The sequence below is a fragment of the Syngnathus leptorhynchus genome, chromosome 19 (assembly GCF_054491065.1).
Source record: "Syngnathus leptorhynchus isolate UIUO chromosome 19, UIUO_Slep, whole genome shotgun sequence".
Taxonomy (NCBI): Eukaryota; Metazoa; Chordata; class Actinopteri; order Syngnathiformes; family Syngnathidae; genus Syngnathus; species Syngnathus leptorhynchus.
Window position 1 is genome coordinate 4,123,244 of NC_141213.1, and position 23,791 is coordinate 4,147,034.

General features: G+C 40.2%; 3 protein-coding genes across 6 annotated transcripts in view; 2 read left to right on the forward strand and 1 right to left on the reverse strand.

Moving 5' to 3' along the window:
- col11a1a (collagen, type XI, alpha 1a) overlaps positions 1 to 1,273 on the reverse strand; it is a 29,110-nt gene extending 27,837 nt beyond the window's left edge. For all 3 annotated transcript variants that reach the window (XM_085939352.1, XM_085939349.1, XM_085939350.1), the window contains exon 1: positions 1,060 to 1,273. In XM_085939352.1, coding sequence (XP_085795478.1) covers positions 1,060 to 1,174 — 115 coding nt within the window. In that variant the 5' untranslated portion in view covers positions 1,175 to 1,273. The remainder of the gene's footprint in view (positions 1 to 1,059) is intronic.
- Positions 1,274 to 5,704: 4,431 nt separating this feature from the next.
- rnpc3 (RNA-binding region (RNP1, RRM) containing 3) lies at positions 5,705 to 11,383 on the forward strand. 2 transcript variants are annotated; one of them, XM_085939142.1, is made up of 16 exons: positions 5,705 to 5,989; positions 6,473 to 6,629; positions 6,707 to 6,754; positions 6,846 to 6,955; positions 7,023 to 7,106; positions 7,276 to 7,387; positions 7,973 to 8,041; positions 8,146 to 8,282; positions 8,350 to 8,475; positions 8,554 to 8,684; positions 8,751 to 8,948; positions 9,024 to 9,118; positions 9,288 to 9,346; positions 10,115 to 10,247; positions 10,557 to 10,633; positions 11,332 to 11,383. In XM_085939142.1, the coding sequence occupies exons 2-15, from the start codon at positions 6,477 to 6,479 to the stop codon at positions 10,623 to 10,625; spliced, it is 1,524 nt and encodes a 507-aa protein (XP_085795268.1). In that variant the 5' UTR covers positions 5,705 to 5,989; positions 6,473 to 6,476; the 3' UTR covers positions 10,626 to 10,633; positions 11,332 to 11,383. The 2 variants fall into 2 exon arrangements, with proteins under 2 accessions (XP_085795268.1, XP_085795267.1); XM_085939141.1 differs by having other exon boundaries at positions 11,027 to 11,367.
- A 720-nt stretch (positions 11,384 to 12,103) lies between these two features.
- ntng1a (netrin g1a) overlaps positions 12,104 to 23,791 on the forward strand; it is an 89,653-nt gene continuing 77,965 nt past the window's right edge. Inside the window, exon 1 of the mRNA XM_085939102.1 lies at positions 12,104 to 12,162. The gene's annotated coding sequence lies outside the window, so the exon portion shown is untranslated. The remainder of the gene's footprint in view (positions 12,163 to 23,791) is intronic.

The following is a 23,791-nucleotide window of genomic DNA, read 5'->3' on the forward strand; positions in this document are numbered from 1 at the left end:
GTGGAATGCACATCTGAACCTGCGCCCCGGGGGCTGAGAAAACATGTCAGTACACCGCTAGATGGAGAGGGCACCCGGCAGAAACAGCTTCAACTGTCACGAAGACCTTTGAAAAGAACATATTTGACCGTTAAAATCAAGAAGGAGATCTTCGTGAGTTTAAACTGTCAAATTCAGTTCTTTCCACACCTACGGAATCATTACGAAGCCCAAACTAAACTGTTAATGTCGATCAATGATCCGTCGAGAGTCAGCGATAATTCAGAACCTTGTGACTTGCAAGCTTTACGGCTGTCAACTCAACCTGCATCCATGCCTGCTCTTTGAAGGCTTTGAAATCATAGGGAAGTGCAACAAGGACCATCATCAAATAACTGCTCACCACTTAGAGGGGGATGAAGCATTCCCACACAAGACACACATCGGCCTGAAGACCGAGCGAAGAAAAAAAAAAAAAAACATCTAAGTGCAAAGTTGAGAGGAAGAAGAGTTGGGCACCAGGTGGGGAGGGGGTGAGGAAGGGGGGGGGGGGGGGTGATGGGCCAAAGCACTTTGGCCTTCAGTGTGGACCAGGCCAGTGTGGTGATAGGGTGAACCTGCCTGGCCAATCTAGGTGCCTGCGGACATTTTGGAGCTTTATACTCTCACCACTCGTAATTCTGATGAAATGCGCGCACTAGTGCATATCACCAACCCATTACGCATTAAAAATACACACAAAACCTTCACGAATTGCTCAGATAAGTTTGAAGTCACACTTGAGCATTGTATATCCAAGTGCTTGAGGATGACTCATAATTCGCGCTCCAGCATTGGCCGAGCGCTTTTCCATCCATGCGTAAAGTGGATCATTCCCAAAAAAAAAACCGCGCACAATTCAGCCTTACGCACCTCTCGCCAACGTTTTTTTTTTTAAATGGGGCGCAACTCAGGTGCGATTCCTCTAAATTGCCCCTTAAGTGCGCAAAAATCTGATACTGCCCAATCTCCATCATCAGTTTGCAGGCGGTCGGGTAATGTTTCCTTTTTTTTTTTTTTGAAAGGTGCCAATATTCTTACCTGCCGAGACACCGGTAGTCTGTAGAACCAGGGTTAACGTAACAAATGCAGCTACAGAGGAATCCATAAGCCACCGTTTCGTTTTCCACCTTGTGGACCACCTCTGCATCTCCATAGTCGTCAAGTGAACTTTGGGCCGACTTCAAGGTGATTTCTAAGTGACGTCCCTTCCACAATCCCAAATGATGATGGATGCTACAAAGAAGCCATATGTGATGAGTTCTATGCCTCTTCTCTGCAGCCACCACGAGGCCCCCGATCCTCCTTGCCAGTGCCCAGCTTCCCAGTGAGGGTAGTCGGGCTTTAACCAAAACGCACCGACTGCACTCGCTACACTTGGTGAGTACACGGGCAGGAGGGCTGGGCAAAATCCACAAACCAGAGCTACGTTTACACAGAGGGGGAATGACAAGGGAACCAGCCCCCGATTAGCAAATCACGGGGCTGGAAATTCTCCTGTGGGTCCACCCATCTGCTTCACAACGCGCCTCGGAAAGAGGAAAGACAAACATGGACAAAGTTGTCAAGGAGCTATAAAGGAGAGCATCAAGATGCAACTCTAAAATATTCAGAATACTCGACGTATACGCACATATTTCTATTCACTCTTAATTTCTCATGAACTTCATCCTTTTTGCCCCCCCCCCCCCCCAAAAAAAGCTATATAAGCAAATTTATTTCCTGGGATGAAATGCTTTTATTTCACTAGTCGGAAAATCCCAATACACCATACACAAGTCAAATTTGGTGTTGCACTATGCATTCATAATAATAATAATAATAATAATTAAAAAAAAATATCTCAAAAGATTTCACAGGCATGCTCAAGGCAGTCACCGGTCACTGTCTGTCACTGTTTACATACTGCCCATGGAGGAGTATAAAGAGCCCTTTCTCTGCTCTCACTTCAGTCCACAGTCTAGTCGTGGCAATGGAAGCTTTGCAAGTATTATTTTTTTCATAATTTGAAGGCATCAACACACTATAGATTGCATCAAGTTGGAAATGATCTCATCTTGCTCGGTTGTTTTTTGTTTTTTTTTGTTTTTTTTACTCCAGCCATCCATAGAAGATTCCTAAGATGTCAGATACAGCAAATATTTCAAGTTAATGAGATTTCTGCAAGTTCACAGAAGCATTGTGAGGCATGATGTGATTTGTGAGATCACAAACTAGGACAACAATTTCTCTGTAACCCCCCCCCCCCATTTCAGTAATGCGGTAGTTCTTCAACTACTGTTCTCGTCAATTTTAGCAGCCAAAATGCTGCAGCTCTTGCTAATATCATGTAACTTTGACCCATAGTGATTAGTCAGCAAATCTTCCGATGCTATCATTTTGTGGGTTGGACAAATCTGCAGGTAGCATTCCTCACATTCTGCCACATCCCTGGATTGCTGACCTGCTTTCACCCGTCGTTCGATTCCTGCACACTTTGGTCTAATTCTGTACCGAACTCCAAAGTCTTACAGTGACACAAGCATGGCATGTAAATGAGCATTAGCATGGCAATTAATGATTTATCACATTGACATTATTCTGTTTTTAGCTTTGAACTCCTCTTTCCTCTTTTGCAGAACAAGACTGAGCTTTTATTCCCTCCGGTGTTTCTGAGTCACTCACTTTGTCTGGCAAGGAATACAAGCACGAACTTGCATTAAGGGGATGCGTAATAAAGCTTTTAACTCGGTTCGAATACGACAATAAATGTAATTATAATGAAACGATAATTGTCAATATGGAACATCTGTAGGCCAGATGTGACTCGGATACCCGCAGCTGTTTTTCAGTACGATTGCTTTTAAATCTTATGGCACGAATCAAACTGGATTACATCCACACGAGCATGTAATACTGAAGTTCCGTTTCAGCATGTCTGAGTGTTTTAGAAATAGAAGTTGTCTGGGGGAAAGGTCTGCCAAAAGAACATCAAAATACTTTATTCCCAAAATAATATTAAATGAGTTTGATTTTAAAGTTACTCGTTCACCCATTTTTCTTTAACTAATGGGGCGGCCATATTGCCACTCGCTGTCAACTAAAAATGACGTCACAACCAATCACAGCTCAAGTTCAGAAAACTGGTGAGCTGTGATTGGTTGTGATGTGAAACCTGGAAACTGTGATGTCATTTTCCGTCGACTGCAAGTGGCAAAATGGCCGCCCTCGGAGATTAATTAAAACAAGTGGTTTATTCCTGTTTAATTCATATTCCACAATTAATCAAAACACTGTGTTTAAAAAATTTGAGTTAACTTCCTCTTTAATTATATTGAATATCCCTTCATCGTCATATACATCCACAGAAAAGTAGACAAATGCTCATATCTCATTTTTAGCGATAAAAATTCCAATTTTCTTTTTTTTTTTCAAGCAATCTTCAAACAATTAGCGTGACTTGAATGCTTCCACTTCATAACTGCTAGCGCTTGAGGATCACAGCTGTTCACTGAGCGAGGAAAGTGGAGACTTGAGACCCTGGTAAGTACTTATTGGCATTCCACACCAATCTGACACATCAACTTTGTCAAACACACACTCACATGCACAGGGTCAAGAAGACAGGCAGGGTGGGACGGGATGCGGCTGCCTCATCGGAATGCGTTTCTTTAGGAAGCGTTAAACATGGCTCCACTTGCAATTTAACTCATACGGCATATATACAGCATAAATTATTTATTGATAAAATACCGATGTCTTGAGGTGATAAAACCTGAAAATGAATGGTTCACTCAAAGCAAACTAGGACAACAATTTCTCTGTAACATATTTGCAGATGATATGATGTATTCAGAACCTGAGAGTTTCCATGAAAGCTGCTGGAAATACCCAACGCATTCATCGCTCCAAATGGTGAAAGAGTCCATTTAAAAAGTTGAGTTCACTGTCTAGGGGGTAGTCGCCAAAGGCGTCTGAAACAGACTGTTGAAGGAGGAGGAAGAGATTCTCCCAAACTATGAAAGACTACACATTTGGTTCTACATTCAATATTTATGTTTCTAAATATAACGAATTGTGAACCAGAATATATATGTTGTTCAAACATGCACTGGAAAATTAATGAAGTGCAAAACAACATATGTTAAATTGCCGTCATGTAAATAGTCAATTGTCTATTTTTATGTCTTGCAATTACATTTTTAAATCAGGGTATGTGTGTGTTGTGTGCATGTGTGAGGGAGAGCGTGCGTTTGCTTTTTCAACGTTTGCCAATACAGAGCCTTACTTGTTACTTTAGAGTCCTCCAGTTGGCACACGTAAGACATCCACGTGTCACACGTAATAGCGCAGAACTAAACGGTTTGGAAGAGATTCTGGAAGATGGTTCTTCCTTGTCAAATATATCAGCACCATTGACCACAATTTTGTGCAATATACTTTTTTTTTTTAAATGTGCTTGGAATACATTTTGATGCATGCAGAGGCAAAGTGTAAAGGTTAACAGAGTTCAGTCAGATATTGGTCAACTGCAGATTTTGTAAAAATAAATTGATTATGGATAATTGGTCCTAAAAGCTGCTTAGTAGATTGTGACAGTCTCTTGCATGGGGGCCCAAGAATTTGGGGCTATGACCCTGCTTGGTCAATGACTTGGAACTGTTCGCTTCAAGGAACCCAGAACCCTTTTCTTTTTTTGTAAATCAGGCCACTGAGAACCGTCCGTTGGACTCATTTTGTTCACTCTCCCAGATAGCCACTCCCCTTCAGCATCTTTCCCTTCCCTCCAATGCGTCACATTGGATAGAAGAAGGCGGATCTAGTGTCCACGGTTCCTCCCATCACCTGTGAAATTTCTGAGTCAGTTCACGGTGAAAGGGGGCATTGTGTCCCCCTGATGAGGAATGCCCTTGCGTCGCTCCTCAAAGAAATGGCTTCATTTGGCCAGGAATTTGGAGGCATCTTGAGAAGTGTTGGAGTTTTTCTGAGGGCTGGTGATAGAAAGAAGAAGACTTCAGGCAGCATAGATCGGCCTGCTATTCTCAATAAGTGATACTAAATCAATTGTTGCCCTAAATATGACTGTAGGCTATGCAGTCCGGATTAGCAATAATAAATTAAATTGATGTGCAATGAATGGACTAATTTAAATTCATAAATTTGGCTGCCATTGGGGGATTTTTAACCCTTATATACATGAACCAAATTAACTGGATGAGATTGTTTGTATTTTATTTCGCATGCAATAACTTTAATAGTCTCACTGGAGCTTCAGGCTCTGTTCCTACTTCATGCGCTGAGGTTGACACCTGGTGGTTAAAAATATTAAATTGCATAAAATGGCAATCTCTTCGACCAGCAGCATGAATAAAAAGCCAGGAGATCGGTGCATTACTTTGTGCTTCTATCATTTCATTGTTTACTCTATTTTATTCTTTATTCCTGGACCCCATGATAAATGCTATTCTTATTACTCTAATTCAAATTCGCAATTTATGTTGCACATAATAATGACAAGAAACCATTCTGTTATATATTCTGTTACAGAGTTAAATCACTTAGGATATGTTTTATTATTGTGGATACAACAAAATTTAGTTTTAAATTATAAAACAAATTCTCCTGTCATAGACCAAAGTGCGTCTACGGTGACGTCACTACGCCTATACGTCAAAACAGAGCATGCGCAAACCGGACACATCCCGGATGGAATTGTTTACAAACATGATGCTCTTTCGGATTGACAAAGGCGATATACCATAGACTCGGTATCCATAAAAAAAAACTATCAAGATTTCAATTCTGATATTTGCATTGAACATTTGCTTTTCCGAGTTCATTGCAATCAGAATATTTACCCCGGCAGTGCAGTTCCATTCCTGCAAAACGGGGTCGACGCTGTGCTGCTTACTACTTACCATTCACACGTTTTGTGTCAGAAGAAGTAAAGACCGGAACGACTGAGCCCAGCGAGGTTGACAACCATCTCATGGTGAGCTTTTAACACCATTATGGGGTTTATACATATATTTATACACGTACGTGTGACTTAATGTGTTTGCAGTTGCAAAGGAATGGTCAAAAGGTCATTATGCTACTCAAAAGCACCACTTTCTATTGAAAGTAAATTGCATGCACCAATGACGAGAATACTTGAATCAAATGTTCAAAATATCTTATTTTTATTTTAAAGAATAAAAGAATGCACATTTTCTTAGGTGCTAAATGCAGCAAAACATTGAATTAACCATAGCACTTGAATGTCAAATGGATCAAAACACAAACAGCAACACTACACAAACGTCTTTGTCTAAATGTTAGTCTCCCACAATTCCTTGAGACAAGGGACACAACTGAAATACAAGACAAAATGCAAAGGATAATGTAAATGTAAAAAAATATAATATACATTACAATACGGACAATAATATTACAGTATTCTGTAAATCTGTTATCTATCTATATCTACCTGCAGAAAAATGGACTTTTCTGAGGACTCAACTGCAGAGCATGGAAGCAAGACACTGTTGGTCCGCCATTTACCGGCCGAGCTGAGCGAGGATGAGAAAGAGGACCTGCTCAAATATTTTGGAGCGCAGTCTGTCAGAGTTTTCTCCAACTTTGGTAGTATGGTGGGTTCACAGAAAGATGCAGAGTTAGCTTGGAGTTAGTTTCTTACTCAGATGTGTCTGTTCTATTCTCCCCACAGAAACACACAGCATTTGCAACTTTTCCCAGTGAAAAGGCTGCAGAAAAGGTGAGCCTGTAATAACAAATGCTGACACTAATGTTGCTTTTTATTTTTACCGTATATACGCTTACACTCTGTCTCCAAACATCTGTTCAAGGCTCTTACCCGGCTCCATCAGCTCGAGATTCTCAATCGAAAACTTATTGTGGAGTTTGCAAAAGGCCAAGATAACCTGACAGTATTAAAGGATCCACCTGTGCCAGACAGGTTAGTATCCACAAATATGCAAATTTATGCTAATATTCTAGTGACATCTGAACTTTTTTTTTGTCAGTACTAAAAAGGAAGCGCAGAACAAATCAGATGCAAAGCAGCCTAATGTTCCTCTCATAGAGACGGGCATTGCTCCAAATCTTGGGTGAGTGTTGCACATACAGGTTGATTATTTTATATAATTCTTAAAGATGACAAAACAGAAAGCCAGAATTACATTTTCTTTAAAGATCAGATTGATTTATTTTTATTGGTAGGATCCAAGTTACTATAAAAGGTGATATTAATATTTTGCTTTTCTTTGTCAATTACAGATTGAAATACCAACCAAATCCATCTTTGAAGTATTTGTACCCGCCCCCTTCCAGTAGCGTTCTGACAAATATAACACATGCCCTTTTGTGTGTGCCCAAGTTTTATGTTCAAGTGAGTACACTTTTATTTTTTCCACTTGAAATCTTTAATACGCAAAGATAAAAAAAATTCAGCACGCTCTTTTGCATGCTGATTTAAATTTGGAGTGAATATTTGTCATTATAACAAAATCCATCTCTGCATGTTTCGCCCCGGGAGACGAGGAAAATATATATATTAAAAAAAATGGTCTTTGAACTGCATCCATTTCCTTCAAAGACCATCCAGCAAACGGTTACCTTTTTTTTTTTTCCTCAATTCCAATTTGCGCATGTTAATAATAAACCATAAGTGGGAAGCATGAGTTATAGGTTTAACATTTGAGTGGCCTGGATTTGTAATGCTGCTGTTAGCAGCTTTTGCATCATGGTGGCGCTCTTGCGTTGAAGCAGTGGCGGGAGCATCAGCCCCCCACCACCACCACCACCACCACCACCACCACCTCTCACACTTCTCACCTCAATTTCGCCTTGATCCATGCATTTGGAAGGCGAAAGCACAAAAGCTCTGCAATTTCCGTTTGTTTTCTTTTTTTGGTTGCAGGTATTGTATGAACCAAAGCTCAGCTGTTTACTGTTTTAATATTTTTTTTAACAGGTTCTGCATATGATGAACAAAATGAATTTACCCTGTCCGTTTGGACCAGTCACTCCCAGACCCCCAATAGTGAGATTTTTTTTTATTTTTTATTAGGCCCTTTGAATGTCGATTATTTTTCATTAAACAATAGTTATGTCGTTTTTAGTCTAAGCACAAATTGTCTCTTGCAGTTTGGGCAACTTCCGACCGCCCCACCCATCCCCATGCCTCCCCCGTTTCCTCCTGATCTCCCACCTTTCCCAGATGAGGAGATGATGTCAGCTGATGAAGAATCTGAGTATGAAAGTGATGATGAAGACAAAGAGAGGTGAGAAGTGGAATGCTCACATGATTGCATGGTTAGCATGATTTTAAAACAAGGGGCTTGGCTTCAGGATCGCTCGTCTGATGGGTCTGGTCAACCAAGCATGCACGAGACCCTTAAGACCAAAAACATCTTTGAAGAGGAGAAAACCCAAGATCAAGGATCTCCTCTATGTGCCCAAAGTAGATTCTCAGAGGTACAACACAACTGCTCGTGCATGGTTGCGGCTTCTTCTTTTTTTTTTTTAAATGGTGATTATCTCTGCTGTCCATAGCACTCCAGCCATGCAGCCGTCAGACGTGTTTGAGCAGCCCAACCCTGCTGGAACAAAAAAAATCGAATTCCACATCTCGGTTTCAGAGGTGGCGGCCAAGGTGGACGGAAGTAGGACGCAGTCTGACGAAGGTAGGAGGAACTTGACGTCATTTCAACTTCAGTTGTTTGTAGTTTTATTTTTCACTCTTTCAACAGTGCCTGTTTGTCCTTCCGAAATGGATGTGACCGAAGTTACCCTCAACAACAAAACAGAGGCTGCTGAAGGATTTGGGAAGATCTACCCCAGCATCCAGTCGTCCCAGGAATGTGAAGAACGCAGTGATGAAGAGGAGGATCTCCCATCGGATGTCATCTCAATAAAAGAGCTGGAAAAAGGACGTCTCTCAAAAGACGGTAAACAAGGAGATGACAAATACGTACGCTCCGATATGACCTCAAAGGTGCTGACTGTTTCCTCCTTGAAAACAGAGATAAAAAGGATGTCGGTGTTTAAGAATTACGAGCCCGGTGAGCCGACTTGCAGACTGTACGTGAAGAATATCGCAAAACAAGTGGAAGAGAAAGTAGGTTCTTTTCTGGCACTCGGCCTTTTTCCATGTGCCGTGTTTCTTGCTGAAGTCGTCAGATTGCTGCCGCATTGTTGAATGTCAAAAGTAAAACAATCCTGAAATTAGCTCCGCTGCATCAGAGCCGCTTTCGTTGTTATTTATTGTCCTTCCGTTGGTCTTGCAGGACCTCAAGTACATCTACGGGAGATACATTAATCCCTCCTCAGAAACTGAAAGGAACATGTAAGTGTTTTTTGGTTTTTTTTTTTTTTGTTCTATCAGCGATAGAACAAACTGATTTTATAAAATGGCAGCTGAAGAAACGAATCTCGGAAACATCTCTTTTTTTACTCTATCTCCCATTCATCAGCTATTTTTGACTTTTGTAATTTGTCACTTTCTCTCAGGAGATTCCGGTAATGCATGCTGACTGTGCTATGTTATTTAAAAAAAAAAAAGAAAAAGAAAAAAAAAAGATCCAGCCTGACACGCAGATCAGGAGGGATGTTTTTGTTCGTGTTGGAGCATCAGCCATACTTTTAAATGAATATTCCACCCGGGATCTCAAATTGAGTTTTTGTTGTGTTCACACTTGTAATCTGTCACTCCGTTCCAGCCCCCACCCTCCCTAAAAATACACAAACAGTAGGTGGTCACAAGCTTTATAGCATCATTTCGTTTGCAATCGCAAAGTATCACTTCTGAGTCTGAGGGCTCTCTCGAGTGTTGTTTTGAGTACAGCAAGCAGTTTTTTTTTTTTTAATAGAAGGAAATGGAAAGTTTTTCCATTTCCTGCATCCATATTTTTTAGCCCTTTTTTTGTAGTACCATTAAAAACGACACTTTTCTTATTTTCATTTTTTCCATTTCCCAGGCCTCTATTGGTTCTCTAATGCATACTTTTTGTGTGTAGTGTGCTAAACCGGTGTATTTTTTTTTTTAACCCCCCAAAGCGTGTTCGGCAACCACAGGTGCTAATGATGGTCCCCTTGCTTCCTGTTCCTTCGCCAGGTTCGACGTGGTGTTAATGAAAGAGGGCCGGATGAAAGGGCAGGCCTTTGTCGGACTTTCCAGTGAGCAGAGCGCCGAAAAAGCCCTGCGGGAAACCAACGGTTTTATTCTCTTCGACAAACCCCTCGTGGTGGTATCCTTTTTGTTACGCGCTCGCAAATAATGTCATTTGAACACAATGTGGTCAGCGTGTCATTTCACGGATGTCATTTTGGTGAACTCGGCTAACTCTGACATGAAGAAAAATAAAATGACAATTCACCCTATTGTGAATTTTACCGTAGTATTCTGCAGTGCTGCAGATAAATGGACAGTTTAACATCCTCCGTGTAAACTTTGAAAACTATCGAAGGTGTCTGCTTGGAAGAGAAATTGCTTTACGGTGCGAGTATCAACATTGACCTTCTTTTTAATGTTGAACGTCCTTAACTTGTAATTGCAGCAATTTGCTCGATCAGCCAGGCCAAAACAAGACAATAACGACGCCAAGAAAAGACCAAAACAACGATAACATTACAGGTGGGTAATGTTAAAAATTGTTATGTTGTATGTTGCAGCTGTTGTGAAATGCAATATATAAATAAAATATTGTATTATAAGTTTATATGAATTAAGTAGTTAGCAACAAAAAAAATGCATTGTCATGCGGCACATCTTCCAATACCACCTAATCAATATCTGCCATTGTACTATTTTATAATTGTGACCCAGAAGTGTATTTATTCTACTGTTTATTATAATTGTGACTTTACTACTGCCTTGGGATAGACTTAGGGAGAAAATTAGGAATGTAAACCGAGGACCCCCTGTAACAATCAATGGAAGGAGTATTGTATTATTATTTTTTCTGTTTCCTGAATTGTGACAGAGTTCACGTTGTCATGTTTTCCTTTAAATTTCCATTTATTCAAGATGCCAAGGCTTGAATTTTGTCGGCCAGCAGAACCATTTGTATCCTTATTTGAACATATCCTTTGGAGAAAGAAAGAAAGAAAGAAAAAAATAATTCTAAAGAGAAGAGGGCAGTTCTGTTTGTGGCACCAGTGAAACGTGTCGTATTGACCTTTTAAGCACGTTGATCTACATTTACAAGGACGGAGCGCTATTATTTTCTTCATCTGCATTCAGTGAATTCAGTCTTTTTTTTTTTTTTTTTACTAAATGTTACTTAAATGCCGTTTGACTGTTTATTTTTACCTCGTCTGGCTGGATTTCAGGTGATGATCATCAGAGGTCGTCTTCATCTATATTTAATAAAAGTTGTTTTTATTAAAATGAGGTCATGTCTCTGTTCCGCACACAAAGTCACATAATCGACATGTTATGGGGTACTTTTTATTATTCACAAACATCTCTAACGTTCAAACCGAGATGGTCGGCTCTTGGCAGTCGCAGGTTCAAAAAAATAAATAAAAAAGACTGCAAACAAACCAAATAGAGTGAAGTCTGTGGGAAATTGCCGCAACCGCTTGAGCTCACCTTCACAATCCTTCTCGCCCCACCGGCGTTATTACAGAGCGTAAACCTCTGAGAGTGAACTTTCCCCCTCAACAACCATCATATCAGAGGATTTGGAAATCAAATTATTGTTGTCCTCTGAGTAATGCGAAAAAGTGGAGTTGGGAGCATGTAAGTCAGAGATCGATTAAAGTTTGGGATGTCGTTTCAGATGTTAGATGGCTGACCACTATTGTTGTTTACTGACCACTGGAAGCACTTTGATATCATGAGGACAATTTTCTCTCAAAGCATTTAAGATCTATTCTGCAGCTATTCCAATTAATGTAGCTATTTTTTGGGTATTTCAAAATAAAAGGAATCTCAATGCAGCTACCAGAAAAACGTTAGCATATTAAATTTTTGCATTTAAGATCCGAAACCCAAAGGGTCATCCATCACATGCACTCATCTGCTCTGACCTGCAGCCCTTATCTCCTGCATGAGGGGAGAGTTGGGGTGCCATCTGTGGTCGACTTTGCCCGCCATCCCAACGATGACAAATGTGCACCCCCGCAGTGGAAATATTGAGTTACTGAGGCATTTATCAGGTAAGATTTGAGCAAGATGAACGCTAACCTTTTATAAGTAGACTCAGATGAAGATATATGATGTGTGCTAGCTCTGTCTTTTTCATACCCGAGTTGCATTTGTGCTTATCATTAGAATATTTCACTTGTCTTCCATCTAACGAGGTTACCAAAGTATCTTTATGGAAATGGTGGCACCTCTACATTTAAGGGAATCGTTCTGAAGAGGTCTTCATGCAGGTTACTACGGTAATAGTTTTGTAAACAAGTATCCAATTTATTGTAGAAACAATTTATAATCTGTTCTAAAGAGTATAGAATATTTTTAGACTCCATTCTATCGATTAATCGAATCATCAGAAAGAATTTTATTTGTGTATTTAAAAAAAATATTATTTGTTGATTAAAGGAAACATAACAGTTAATTTATGAGCAATAAGACTATATGAAAGATTGATGGTCAGTTTTAAAGCAGATGTTATATTACTTTTGAAATCCTGAAATAAGAAGATTTTGACTGTTTTTAGTTGAAAGATTTATTGAAATAAGTGGCAGATAATTTGCTAATTTGTTATCAATTAATCGATAAATTTCGATACCTGGTACGATTTGGTGGTACTCGTTCTACCTCAGGTCAAATCATGAACACTTGAGCGCTCTTTGAATTATCATCTATATTTAACGCTAGTTGACACATGACTCACCCATGACTTTACGCAAACATCAGAAGACACACAATGCTTCGTCATCTCATTGCCAACCTCCGTCCCAATAGTCAAAGTCACTCGGTGGAGCAAAAGTGTCAATTCAAAGGTACACTTATTCATGATGAAGAGAGTGATGACTTCACGATGCATATTTCATTGGCTGAAAGCTTGCAAGTTTAATGAAGTTGTCCGAACGAGTAGCATTTAATGCTGAAGGAAAGTCATGTGCTTCAAAAATTCATTCTAAGTGTCTTTGATAAGAATTAAGTCCAAGGTCATTCACTTTATTTAATCATCCAACGTTGCATTTTTCTTTAACTATTTTTAGGGAAATAACTCCCAGTAGGTATTTTATCTCTCACAATGTAAAACCGAACTGGCATTGAGATGAGATCTTCATCCCCCATGCAAGTGGCCGCTTCCGTTTTGACTTGTCTGAGGTGTCGGCGAATTCTCATCCTCACCCGCATCCACAGCAAACCTTGTTTATTCCCCACAGTAGCATTAGCAAAGCTGTAAAAGTATTTATGGGGGTACAAATGTGGGACAGCCAATCTAAGACAAATCTATAAATCCTGGCTGTTGATTTCTCAGGGCCACGAGGTGCAGGCCAGTGATCAGTAGAGGTAGGAAGTATTCCCCGGGTGACTCTGTGTGAGTAACGCACAGACACGGAGCAGCATGCCAAACAGTGTTACAGCGACGCTGTTGTGCTTTTAAAATGGCCAAGCTGGCCTTCGCCTCTAAAGTGAGACGCAGACCGGCTATCCATCTACCATGAGCTCGTATCATTAGCTAGCACCCAACTGGGACCCCACTCAGCAGTCGGTACGCGTGCTACAGTTTGCACCCTGTTCCTGCGCCGTTTGCGCCTTGCACCGGCAAGATATTACAATTGTAAAGAATTGGGCAGTGGGTAGCCATGATCTGTGTTTTGATTGGTGTCACTTTTATTTCATGTTCCCTGTTAGTTCTTCATGTCATGTCTACTCGTTAGGCTCTCGTCAACCCCGCCGCTCGTGTCTTTCCCAGATATGCCTCGTTATCTCGTCAGGTTTTTTTTTCGATTGAGTTGGCTGGTTTCGTTCAGTCTTGTTTGAATGTTATTGAGGACATGTCACATAGCTTTTGTCATCTTGTGTTTTCCGTCGTATCTGTGATGTTTCCTTTCCACTGGCGCCATCCACTTGCTCTACGACTGCAAGTTAGTCAAACTTCCTTAAAAGTCATACAATTTGGAGTTCAACCAAAATCTGGAAGTTAGAAATTTGTGCCTTGTGATTGATTGGTGACCAGAGTGTTGTCTACCTGAAGTCTGTTCCCAGCAACCCTCAACAGGAACAAGCTAGCTTAAAACACATAAGCCCGATGTCGTTTTAAGAGCGCCAAGAAAAGATATGACTTCTTTTCCATCAGATTATGCAGTAATCGCAATTCAAAAGAAGTTTTTTTCCACAGTATGTTGCCCATATGAACTTCTTCCTTCTTGAACAAGATTTGCACAACATATAGAAGAGCGTGCCGTGCAGTATACCGTGGGAGCACTTCCCTCAATATTAACAGGGAAATCGATGATCTAAGTAAACATAGCAGTGCAGTTTGCTATCACCTGCTAGGCCAAAAGTAATCATTGAACCGGAATGGTCCAAGAGTTTGTACATCCAGTAGGAAAGTTAATAATGAAAGAGTCACCTGAGCCTGTGATTGGAATTGGATATTAATCCTTATATCAAGAATAATCACCGCAGGAGGTATGAAAAATGAAATGGCTGAGTGAACCTCTCTGCTGGATTCATTTTATCATTCAACAGGCATCTTGGCCGGTGCATTGCCCAGATTGTTGTGCTTTAGTTGACACTCACTTCTAAGCTTTTGAATATTTAATTTCAGTTTTTAGGGCAAACAACCATAATTGATTATTCAAAGTTGAAATTCAGGGTGCACAACCCTTGTTTGATACTACTGGGGGCTTCACACAAGTGGACACTTTTTATGCCGGTATTGCCAGCAGGTTTTGAAACTCAGCGGCTTGTGGAACTCTTCGTGATGTTTTTTTTTTTTTTTTGCTTCAAATCGGTGATCCCTTGAGAATAGCTCAAAACAGGATTTTTTTTTTTTTTTTTTATCCATTGTTGTCTGAAATGACTTTTAGTGAAATCACCCCCTCCTGATAATCCATCCAAAATAATCAGCCGACGTATACCTTTGAGTGAGTAAAACGAAGCTGTCAGCGTTCCGTCGCGAAAGCAACGATTTTGATCTCCTCCTGGCACGGTTTGTCACGCTGAAAAATATAGCCATCAACCTTGAAGGTGAAATCTGTCTGCTGTGTAGATGGAGCCCTATTGTCTGGAGGATTGACAAGGGTTGATGCAACAGGCTACACTGAGTCAAGGCCAACACACACATTAAAAACACACACATTCTTTCTTCACCACCTTCATCCCCAGAGAGGGAATTTTTCATACTTTCAACCACTCAGCAGTGACAAGTCTTTGACACCCCTGCTTACTGTGACAGACCACTTGAGGGCTCCACCACAATCCCTCCTATGATGGTTATTGTTAGAGAAATGTTGCAGGGAAATATCAAGAAAACAGGTTTATTTATGAAGCATAAAGGTTGCAGACATGAAAATCCTCAACTCACTTCAACATTGTTTCCCAGCATCAAAATTCCACTACAAGGCAGTGAAGTACTACTTTTCGCCAAATAAAGCTCCTCAATTGACTTCGACAAAGTTCTTTAGTGCTAAGCTACCACAAATTGGCAAATAATTTGGAAAAAAAACATCCTTTCTATTTTCCTATGTAGCTTTACACCGCCGTGGTGTTGTTTGTGTCAAAAGGGCAGTGTTCTCACCTGCATAAAGAGGCCGCATCTGTTTCAGATGACTGCCCCAGCGGTACTTGCCAAGTGTGGCTTTAATGCTTCACAGCATCTCTCTCTCTCTGTCTCTGACTTGAAGCATCCATCCCTCTCCCTGAGCAGGATCGAGAACAGTCTCAGAGGTCAGTTCACATCTAAGTCCCTCCCTTTCCAATTGCCAACCATTTTTGGTCAAATCGGGACTTGGCGTGACTATAGCATGTCATCATTCATTTGGTGGGGACAAGCTAGAAATGCCACAATCCTGATTTGTTGTCATGGTAACATGAAGACCTGCACAGACAGTGGTCCAAAATATTAGAAACAGTGTGTTGGCAACTGATAGATTTGTTTTTGTCTCGGGGCTCCTTTGGGGAATCAGGTGCAATGTTTCTAGACCAGTAAATATCAGCCATTTGGCAAAATTTGATGACTGTTTCGCTAACCATAGAACACTGCAGACATTATTTTGGAGAATCCACATCCACCTGCGCTCCCCCTTTTCTCTCACTGAGCCTCCACCCCGACATTCCTCAACATATTGCTCCTGTTCAATTATTTAGTTGTTAGCCTGCTCGGGTCCCGAGCTGCAGGGAAAGCTTTACCTGGCGATTAGAACAGAGCTTGTCAGTGATGGCGACCTGATATCTCTGTTGTTTGTTGTCAGGGACTGGAGGAAGATGACTTTTGCCACATTATGCAGGCGGAAATGTCATTACCTCATTGCAGCCTCGTCATTTGCAGCCTTTGGTTTCCCAGCGGCGGAGAGGAATTGTGTGTGTTTGTGTAGATATGAAGATGGGCTTGTGTGTCACCCAACACAAATGCCACAAACCCATACAATAGAGAACAGCACATCCTTGCAATTATTGGTAAAACTAATATTTATTTGAAATGCCCACCTCTATAATAATAAGAAAAAATATCTCATTGACTACCTTCATGCTATTCCGAGAAAGCAAATATTTGACTGGAATATGACATTTTTGAATGAAATGGGAATTGGATGAAAATCATGAAAAATCCTATTTTAATCCGCTAGGGGTCACTCTTGAAGCAATTCTATTTATTTATTTTTTTAAACAATTCACTACCTCGATATGGTGAAGTTGTTCATCCAGTATTTATAATATGCACTCATCAGAATTTGAATTTAAATCACCTATCTACTCAGATAATATTCAATCGAAAAGCTGCACTTCAAATTAATTTGTTACTCAACTGAGTAACAACTGAGTTGAGTTATACTTTGTGATAGTGTTTGTATATGTCAACACATTTGTTTTTAACAATACAATAGTTTGTACAAGGAAATGCTGGTAAAGTAGTCTATTTCCCCAGACTTCCTGTGTTCATTATAGGCCAAACACTTAGGGAGAAGAGCAATCAAAAGTGCACAGTAAGCATTGCCGCTGATTTTAGCCCAAGAAAAGTCAATCTGGATTTCTCTCGCTGATCTATTATCCGGCTAAAAACACACAGGACTATTTGTTTTCTTGCTGGACTTTATGCACTGCCAATGTCTGTCCTTTCAGGCATGGATATGCAAATCACACTGGAGTTATTAATCACTGTGTCACAGGGATTATGCAAATGAATAATAATGAGGAGTAAAGACCGGGGATAAAAAAAGAAGTCTGGACATCAACAAATTTATGTTGGCATTCACCAGAGGTGAAGTGTTAAATTGTTGGCTGTGATCATGGTCAACTTTCCAGACTTTGTGTGGAAAAGGTTAAGGAGATGTTTGAAACTATGGGAATCAATTTGGTGTTTGTGGTTAAACAATGGCTTAGAATTTTAACGTCTATGCTCATTTATATTAGCCCGTTTATGGTGTTTCACGTGATAAATTAGCATTAAGCTACCGGACTTTTGATCATGTTTTCATTTTGAAACATACATAGTTTGAAAAAATTTTGTCTTTTGTACCATAAACTTCAAGTAGGAGTGATAAATAACCATCTTGAAGCAAGCACACTTGGCCTCTTATTTGGACAACTCTTTGAAATGCTTTTTTAAAAAATTTTAAAAATTACTATCTTATGTGTGTTTTACTAAATTTAGCCGTAGACATACAATAGACATACAATACCCATTGAAGCTCCTTTCTATTGTCCCTAATATAACGGTGGCCCTCACAAATTGGAAGCAGCCCACGGGAGCGACGCTCACCTCCCCCTGCAGCATTTCCTCCCAACCTTGGTGGATGATTATTGGCAGGTTTTGGGGCATTGCTGCGAAAGGTGAGTGAATGCATTTCTGCAGATGACTGTGAGGCAGGCAAAGATTGAATTCTCACTACAGTGTCCGTGTGTGTGCATGTGTGGCAGAAAGGGGGGGGAGGTATGGGTCAGTCTCCTGGAAATAGGCAGTGATAGATGAGTTACATAGAAGCAGACAGCTATGCCTGCTCCCCAGCCTGGCTGAATCAGGAAGCTGTCTGCCAACTAAATGCCTCTCCCTTCCTCCCGTCCTCTCTCACTCCCTCACTCACACTCTCATTATAATTTCCTACCTCTTTCCTCTTGCCCCCCCCCCCTTCCTCTGCTTACGAATCAATCGTGGGTTGTTGTTTTTTTGTGCTTACCAGACAACAGATCTTTAGTCATTATGAGATTGAGTTTTATATCACTGCTTAGTGAGCACTACATTCACTGCAAGCCATTCAGGAAATACAAAAAAAAAGGTGATACTTTTGATCCATTTGGCTTTTATGAACTACCAAATTAAAAATATATATTTTATACATGTGGTGTTTTTGGGGTGTGACCTTAAGTCCAAAGATGAAAGAAGTGCATTGTTGTTTTCATTCTCTCTCCAGTGCTTTTCCTTGTAACTTTTATTTCTGCCCGGGGATGCTTCTTTGTGTCTTGTTTGGGGAAAATGTACATGAGGCTTTAAAATGACAGCATCTGCCTTAGAGGGCACACTTGAGCCATGTGACATTGTCACCTGCCATGACTTTCGAAAGAGGATTAACTGGAGGAAAGGGGGATGGCAAAATATAGCAAATGAATGACTCTATGCAAGTGTCTTTAAGGAAACATATTACGGAAAATTGACTATTTAATGGCTTGTATGCCAATAATTGGATCTCTGGAGTGCCTGCCCACCAATCAAGTGTGAAATTAAACAAGTTGTGAGATAGCTATTCTGCATTTCCGCATAATAACCCCACACTGTTTTTATTCTGCCCATGACATGATTTGCTCAGTTTGGGGAAGATTCAGAGCCATTTTCAAGTGATAGCCAGAGTTTGTTGACGAAAGGTTAGCTTTGAGTGTATTAGCGGCGATAGCAGTGACGTATTTTTCAGTCTGATGCAAATGCAGGTTTAAGTAATAAATAAGCAATTTCCTTTCGTTGTATGTGGGGAATTCTTACTCATTGGTCTTGTCTGGTAATAATTTAATTAGCTTAGTGAGCGAGACTTGGCCGTGGCTGTTTCCGTGTTGTGGTCAGTCTGTTTTCTATCGCTGCAAATAGGAGCAGAATATGACTGTATAACCTCAAAATAATTCCGCAGATGATGCAAGACCAAAAAAAAAAAGTTTCTATTAGATTCTACTTTTTTTATTATATTTTTAAATTAGATTACCGTTGGTTGTATTCCCTCTTGTATGTGGTTAGGGTCACTTTATTTGGAGCAATTTGATCAAAACAGAAATGATATGAATGCATAATGAGCCACGACCGATATGAATATGAATAAACCGTTGAATACCCGCATAAGGAAGATTAATCACAAATCTGTCATATTAAAGAGCATTAGTTTAATCAGTTTGTCGAATAAATTTGTGTGAGTGCACATCTGTATTAACTAATCAGCAGTCTAAATGGCTTAAAGAGTTTTCTGATTTGACAACTACACAATTATGTACAAGAGAAGAATTTCTGTGCATAAAATAAAAAGGAAAAAAAAAATCTCACAAATAAATAAAAATTGATGTCAATTTTTACCATAATATAAATATTCACCATGACACGATATTGTCACTTTTCCTTCTATCCAAACATGCATGCCCTTCTTTTTTTTTCTTTTTTTTTTTATCACCACTTGACGATGACCAACACTGCTATCATCGTGCTGATGATAATCAATCATCAATCAATTGGGCAATAATTGCTGAGCCAATAGGCGAGGCTGGTTAAATATTGATACACGTCTAAAAGGCTCATCAGGCTTTATTGAGCATAGAGGGAGACACACAATGCTGTTGGTGCAGCTGATGAGAGATGGCAAAGTGACTCAGGTCATACACTTCATTTAAGTTAATCCAAGCAAATCTTCCGATTTATTAGAATAGTGCACTAGAATTTAATCGGGATAATATATTTAAGTGCTACCTTCCAGTGTCCAAGACACAACTCAAGGAATGGGCAGAATTTGTTTACTCTTATTTCTAAAAGTTGCAGTTCCACTTGAAGATTAAAAGAAGAGAAGAACAGTGACTTTGCTCTAATTATCCTGATGGCCAAATGAGCTGTGTCAGTTAAATTGCGTTCGCAATCGGCACAACCTCTGGCTGCTTATAGCAGCTACTTTCTGACACTGCGAATCAGCCTGATAGATTGCATTGCGAGTCTCTCCTCAACTGATTGGCACCTTAATGACAAGACCCAGTAAGGAGGGGGCAAAAAAAGAAGCCCAGACAGTTTAGGATCCTCGGCTAATATAAGTTGATTTTCCACTCTTAAAATTGATGCATGCAGGTGGATCTGATATAAAGGCATCATCAGAAAAAATATTCATTTATAATACCGTGTCTGGAACTTTCCCTGAAATGGTCTCATTTATCAAAATGAGATGACTAGTGGAGCCCAGTCTTCACGTAAAATGAATCTGTCTCATGGAGCTAATGGTGCCTGTCCAGGCCACTTAAGATATAACAAAGGTTGACAAATATTCAAGACTCACGCACAACTTCTGACAGGACAGGACATTTTTTTTCATCCAATGATTGTTTATATATTTTTTTGTTGATGGATGAAGCCCACCAGGTGAATATTAAGCCTTAACTTGAGTTAGCATGGGAACAAAGTCTCCTTGCATGCCAAACGGTCTCCAATGTGCAGTCAAGTTGTGTTGTGCATGAGCAAGGCTGCAGAGGAAGCAGATCACACAGCACAGGCTGCATTATTAAAGCACTGTGTGCTCACGAGAGCTGACAGAGGCTTTCTCTTTGCTGTCACAGGTTGCATCTTGCACGACCATATAAAAGCAAGCTGGTCAATTCAAAGCTTTATTATCCTATTTTTAATATTAGATGAGAAACAAAACAAAAATTTAAGATCATATTTTTTAAAATGATACGTGTTGACAGACTCCACTCATCATGATGAATTTGATGGTTGAAATAACCACATGAAAAGACACCAAAGGAAAAGCTGCCAGGATCTGTCATGAATATTTTCATTTCCAAGCAGTTTGTGTCTGGTGGTCTCATTCACTGAGGAGAAATGTGAGTGACAGTCAGACACAATGATAAAGCAATCAATCAAATGCTTGATTGAGGGATAGTCACAAAATCTGGAATGGAACATCTCTCTGGATTAGTGACACAACTGAAATGTCAAATCAAACAATGACATTATTTTATAACAATTAAGCCTGGAGCTACAGGTCAAGGTGACAGTGAGGTGGTTTGTGTCTGTTTGTTTTTTTTCCCCTCCGTCAACCTGCTACAATTTTAGTCCTCAAAGTGGACCTGTGAGCTTTCTTGTCTTTCGAAATGAGTCGCCCTGCAGGGTTTAGTCTACAAGGCCGACACTAATTTATCCTTTGTTCTATATTGAAACTTTGAGGGGGGGAAAAAGGGATTTCGTCTTACTCGAAAAGTCTCCCGGACTAAATATTTAAAAAGCAGTTTTCCATTGAATACTAATTCATCATCTATTTATAGCCCATTTTTATCACTTCCTGCATAATATGTCTTATGGCAATACATTTTCTTCAGACTTATATGAGAAGAATACTGAATGAATAAAATATTCAGCTCCTTGCTTAGTTAGTGTGTGTGTGTGTCTGTTTGTGTGTGCGTGTGTGTGTCTCATGACCAACCGTAAAGTAATATATACTCCACTGGTTCAGAAGAGATGAGTTCAAATCCAAATCTATTTACCTGTCACCGATGTCAAACTATTTGGAAAAGTTGTGACTTGATTTCCCCAAAGAGCTTTACTAGCAGGTTACACTGATCTCCCACTTAATTGCCCTTTCCCGTTAAGAGGTGTTTTCGGAAGTGTAGAAGGAAGGCTTGGGTTTTGATTTACTTTTAACAACCCCTCACAGTTTTTTTTTAGACAAGGCTATATTAGACTTTAATGAATTCTGTGGCTTGAAATACTCAAAGGTAATGGCAATTCAGGTATGCAACGCACAGCAGAGGTCTGCAGGGTGGCAATTAATAAGACGGCCCCAGTTGAAAAGTCGAGGCCTGCCATGTGACATCCTCCAGGATTTTCACTTTGGTTTGTTTACTTTGTCCGTGTCAGTCTCGGAGATTCCAGTAGGTCTTCTTAAATCTCTATTTTATATCCCATTCCAAGTGTTGGTAGTTTCAGAGATAGGATCAAGCTGATGCAAGAGCATTTAAAAAAGGTCGGTCTGCGCCGTATAGGGCGTGGACGCAGTTGACTTGATTCTTCCCAAATCGAATCGCCTCTTCTGATTCTCTTGAAACGTGATGTGTAAACGTTACATTGACATGTCTGAAGACAAAATGTCATAGCTTGCAGCAAAACCCAAAGAAAAGCAGAGTATTGGATGAATATCGCCGTGTTTGTTAGGATGTGTCAAAGAGAGTTGACCGGAACAAAGCTTAACTGAGTTAGAACCAGAGCGGCAACTTTTTGAGGATAACATAAAAGTCGGGGGGCTACTGCTGTCTTAGGAGTGCCTTTCCAGATGAGAGCCAGTCTGGGAGAGGGGCTGAGGCAGGAGGGCAGAATGATTGAAGTGGAAGTCAGGCTGAGAATCTGCTGGCTGAGAACTCCTTGACAAACAAAATGGGGCAAACTAAAATAGAGAGGTTTGATCTCTGACTTACTGAGCAAACAATCTGGCAGTGTTGGGGGAGAGTCATGTCGTTACGACAAACCGAGGCAGACAGGTCAGCTCTTCGTTTCCAGATCACATTGCTCACCCGACTACTGTATCTGATTATTTATCAGCAATTGGTTCTGTTTGTGAAGAATTTCTGAAGACGTAAACCCCGTAATGTTTAATCGGCCAAGTCACGCTCTTCACGTTTATTGATAGATTTAATGAACATGCCGGCATTCATTTGTGAAAATTACAGTTTTGCGAACAGACATAATTTGGAGTGTCCATCATTTGCATGCTTGCATTCACACACAAACTCAAACACACATTCTTTGTGGTTAATTTCTCCACTTACAAAGATAGTGTTATTGATGTGATGGGTCACATTGCAATTTGGAGGCAATTAAAAGGTAATGAATGTACTCGAATGAAACCTATGCCTGGAGGGCAGCAAGATGATCTATTTGTGCGCATGTGTGTGTGTGTGTGGCTTCCAGATAAAATGCAGCTAAAGTTGTTTTCACTATATATGCCTGCATCGTGTTTTCTGACTAATTGTATCTTAATGATCTCTGCATCTTCCTTTCGCTATAACTCCATCTGAATTATCATCTTTAGCTTTCATTCGAATGTTGGTGAAACTCTGAACGCATCTGGTCTATCCGTAGTGCCTAACAGCCAAACAGAAGACGGACAATTTTCGCTTGGGCTCATTCATCCCTCCCCAAGGAAACAAATTCTGTCGCTACGAAGGAAGAACTTAGCGCGGTAGTAGTCATTTTCATGTTCATTAGATCCGTCTAACCTTAGAAACCTAACCAGGCATTGCTTGCTAACGGCTCTCCTAGGTGTTTTTAATTAGTGAGGATTGCTTGTTATGTGAGGCAGATGGCCCAATCCTCCATCTTTTGTTAAAGTCACACTAATTAGGATTCTCACAGAAGATGCGTCCAACCCGAATCCTTAATCAGTAAGACTGCTTAGCCAAGTAATAACGAAGCCTGATGTGTGTCCTTAACAGTGCTCA

Excerpts from the sequence above, each read along its gene's own strand:
- rnpc3 (XM_085939142.1), top strand. The coding sequence starts at position 6,477 with ATGGACTTTTCTGAGGACTCAACTGCAGAGCATGGAAGCAAGACACTG. Across the intron at positions 9,119-9,287 it reads CAAAACAAGTGGAAGAGAAA|GACCTCAAGTACATCTACGG; the intron begins GTAGGTTCTTTT and ends TTGGTCTTGCAG. Across the intron at positions 10,248-10,556 it reads TCGACAAACCCCTCGTGGTG|CAATTTGCTCGATCAGCCAG; the intron begins GTATCCTTTTTG and ends TTGTAATTGCAG.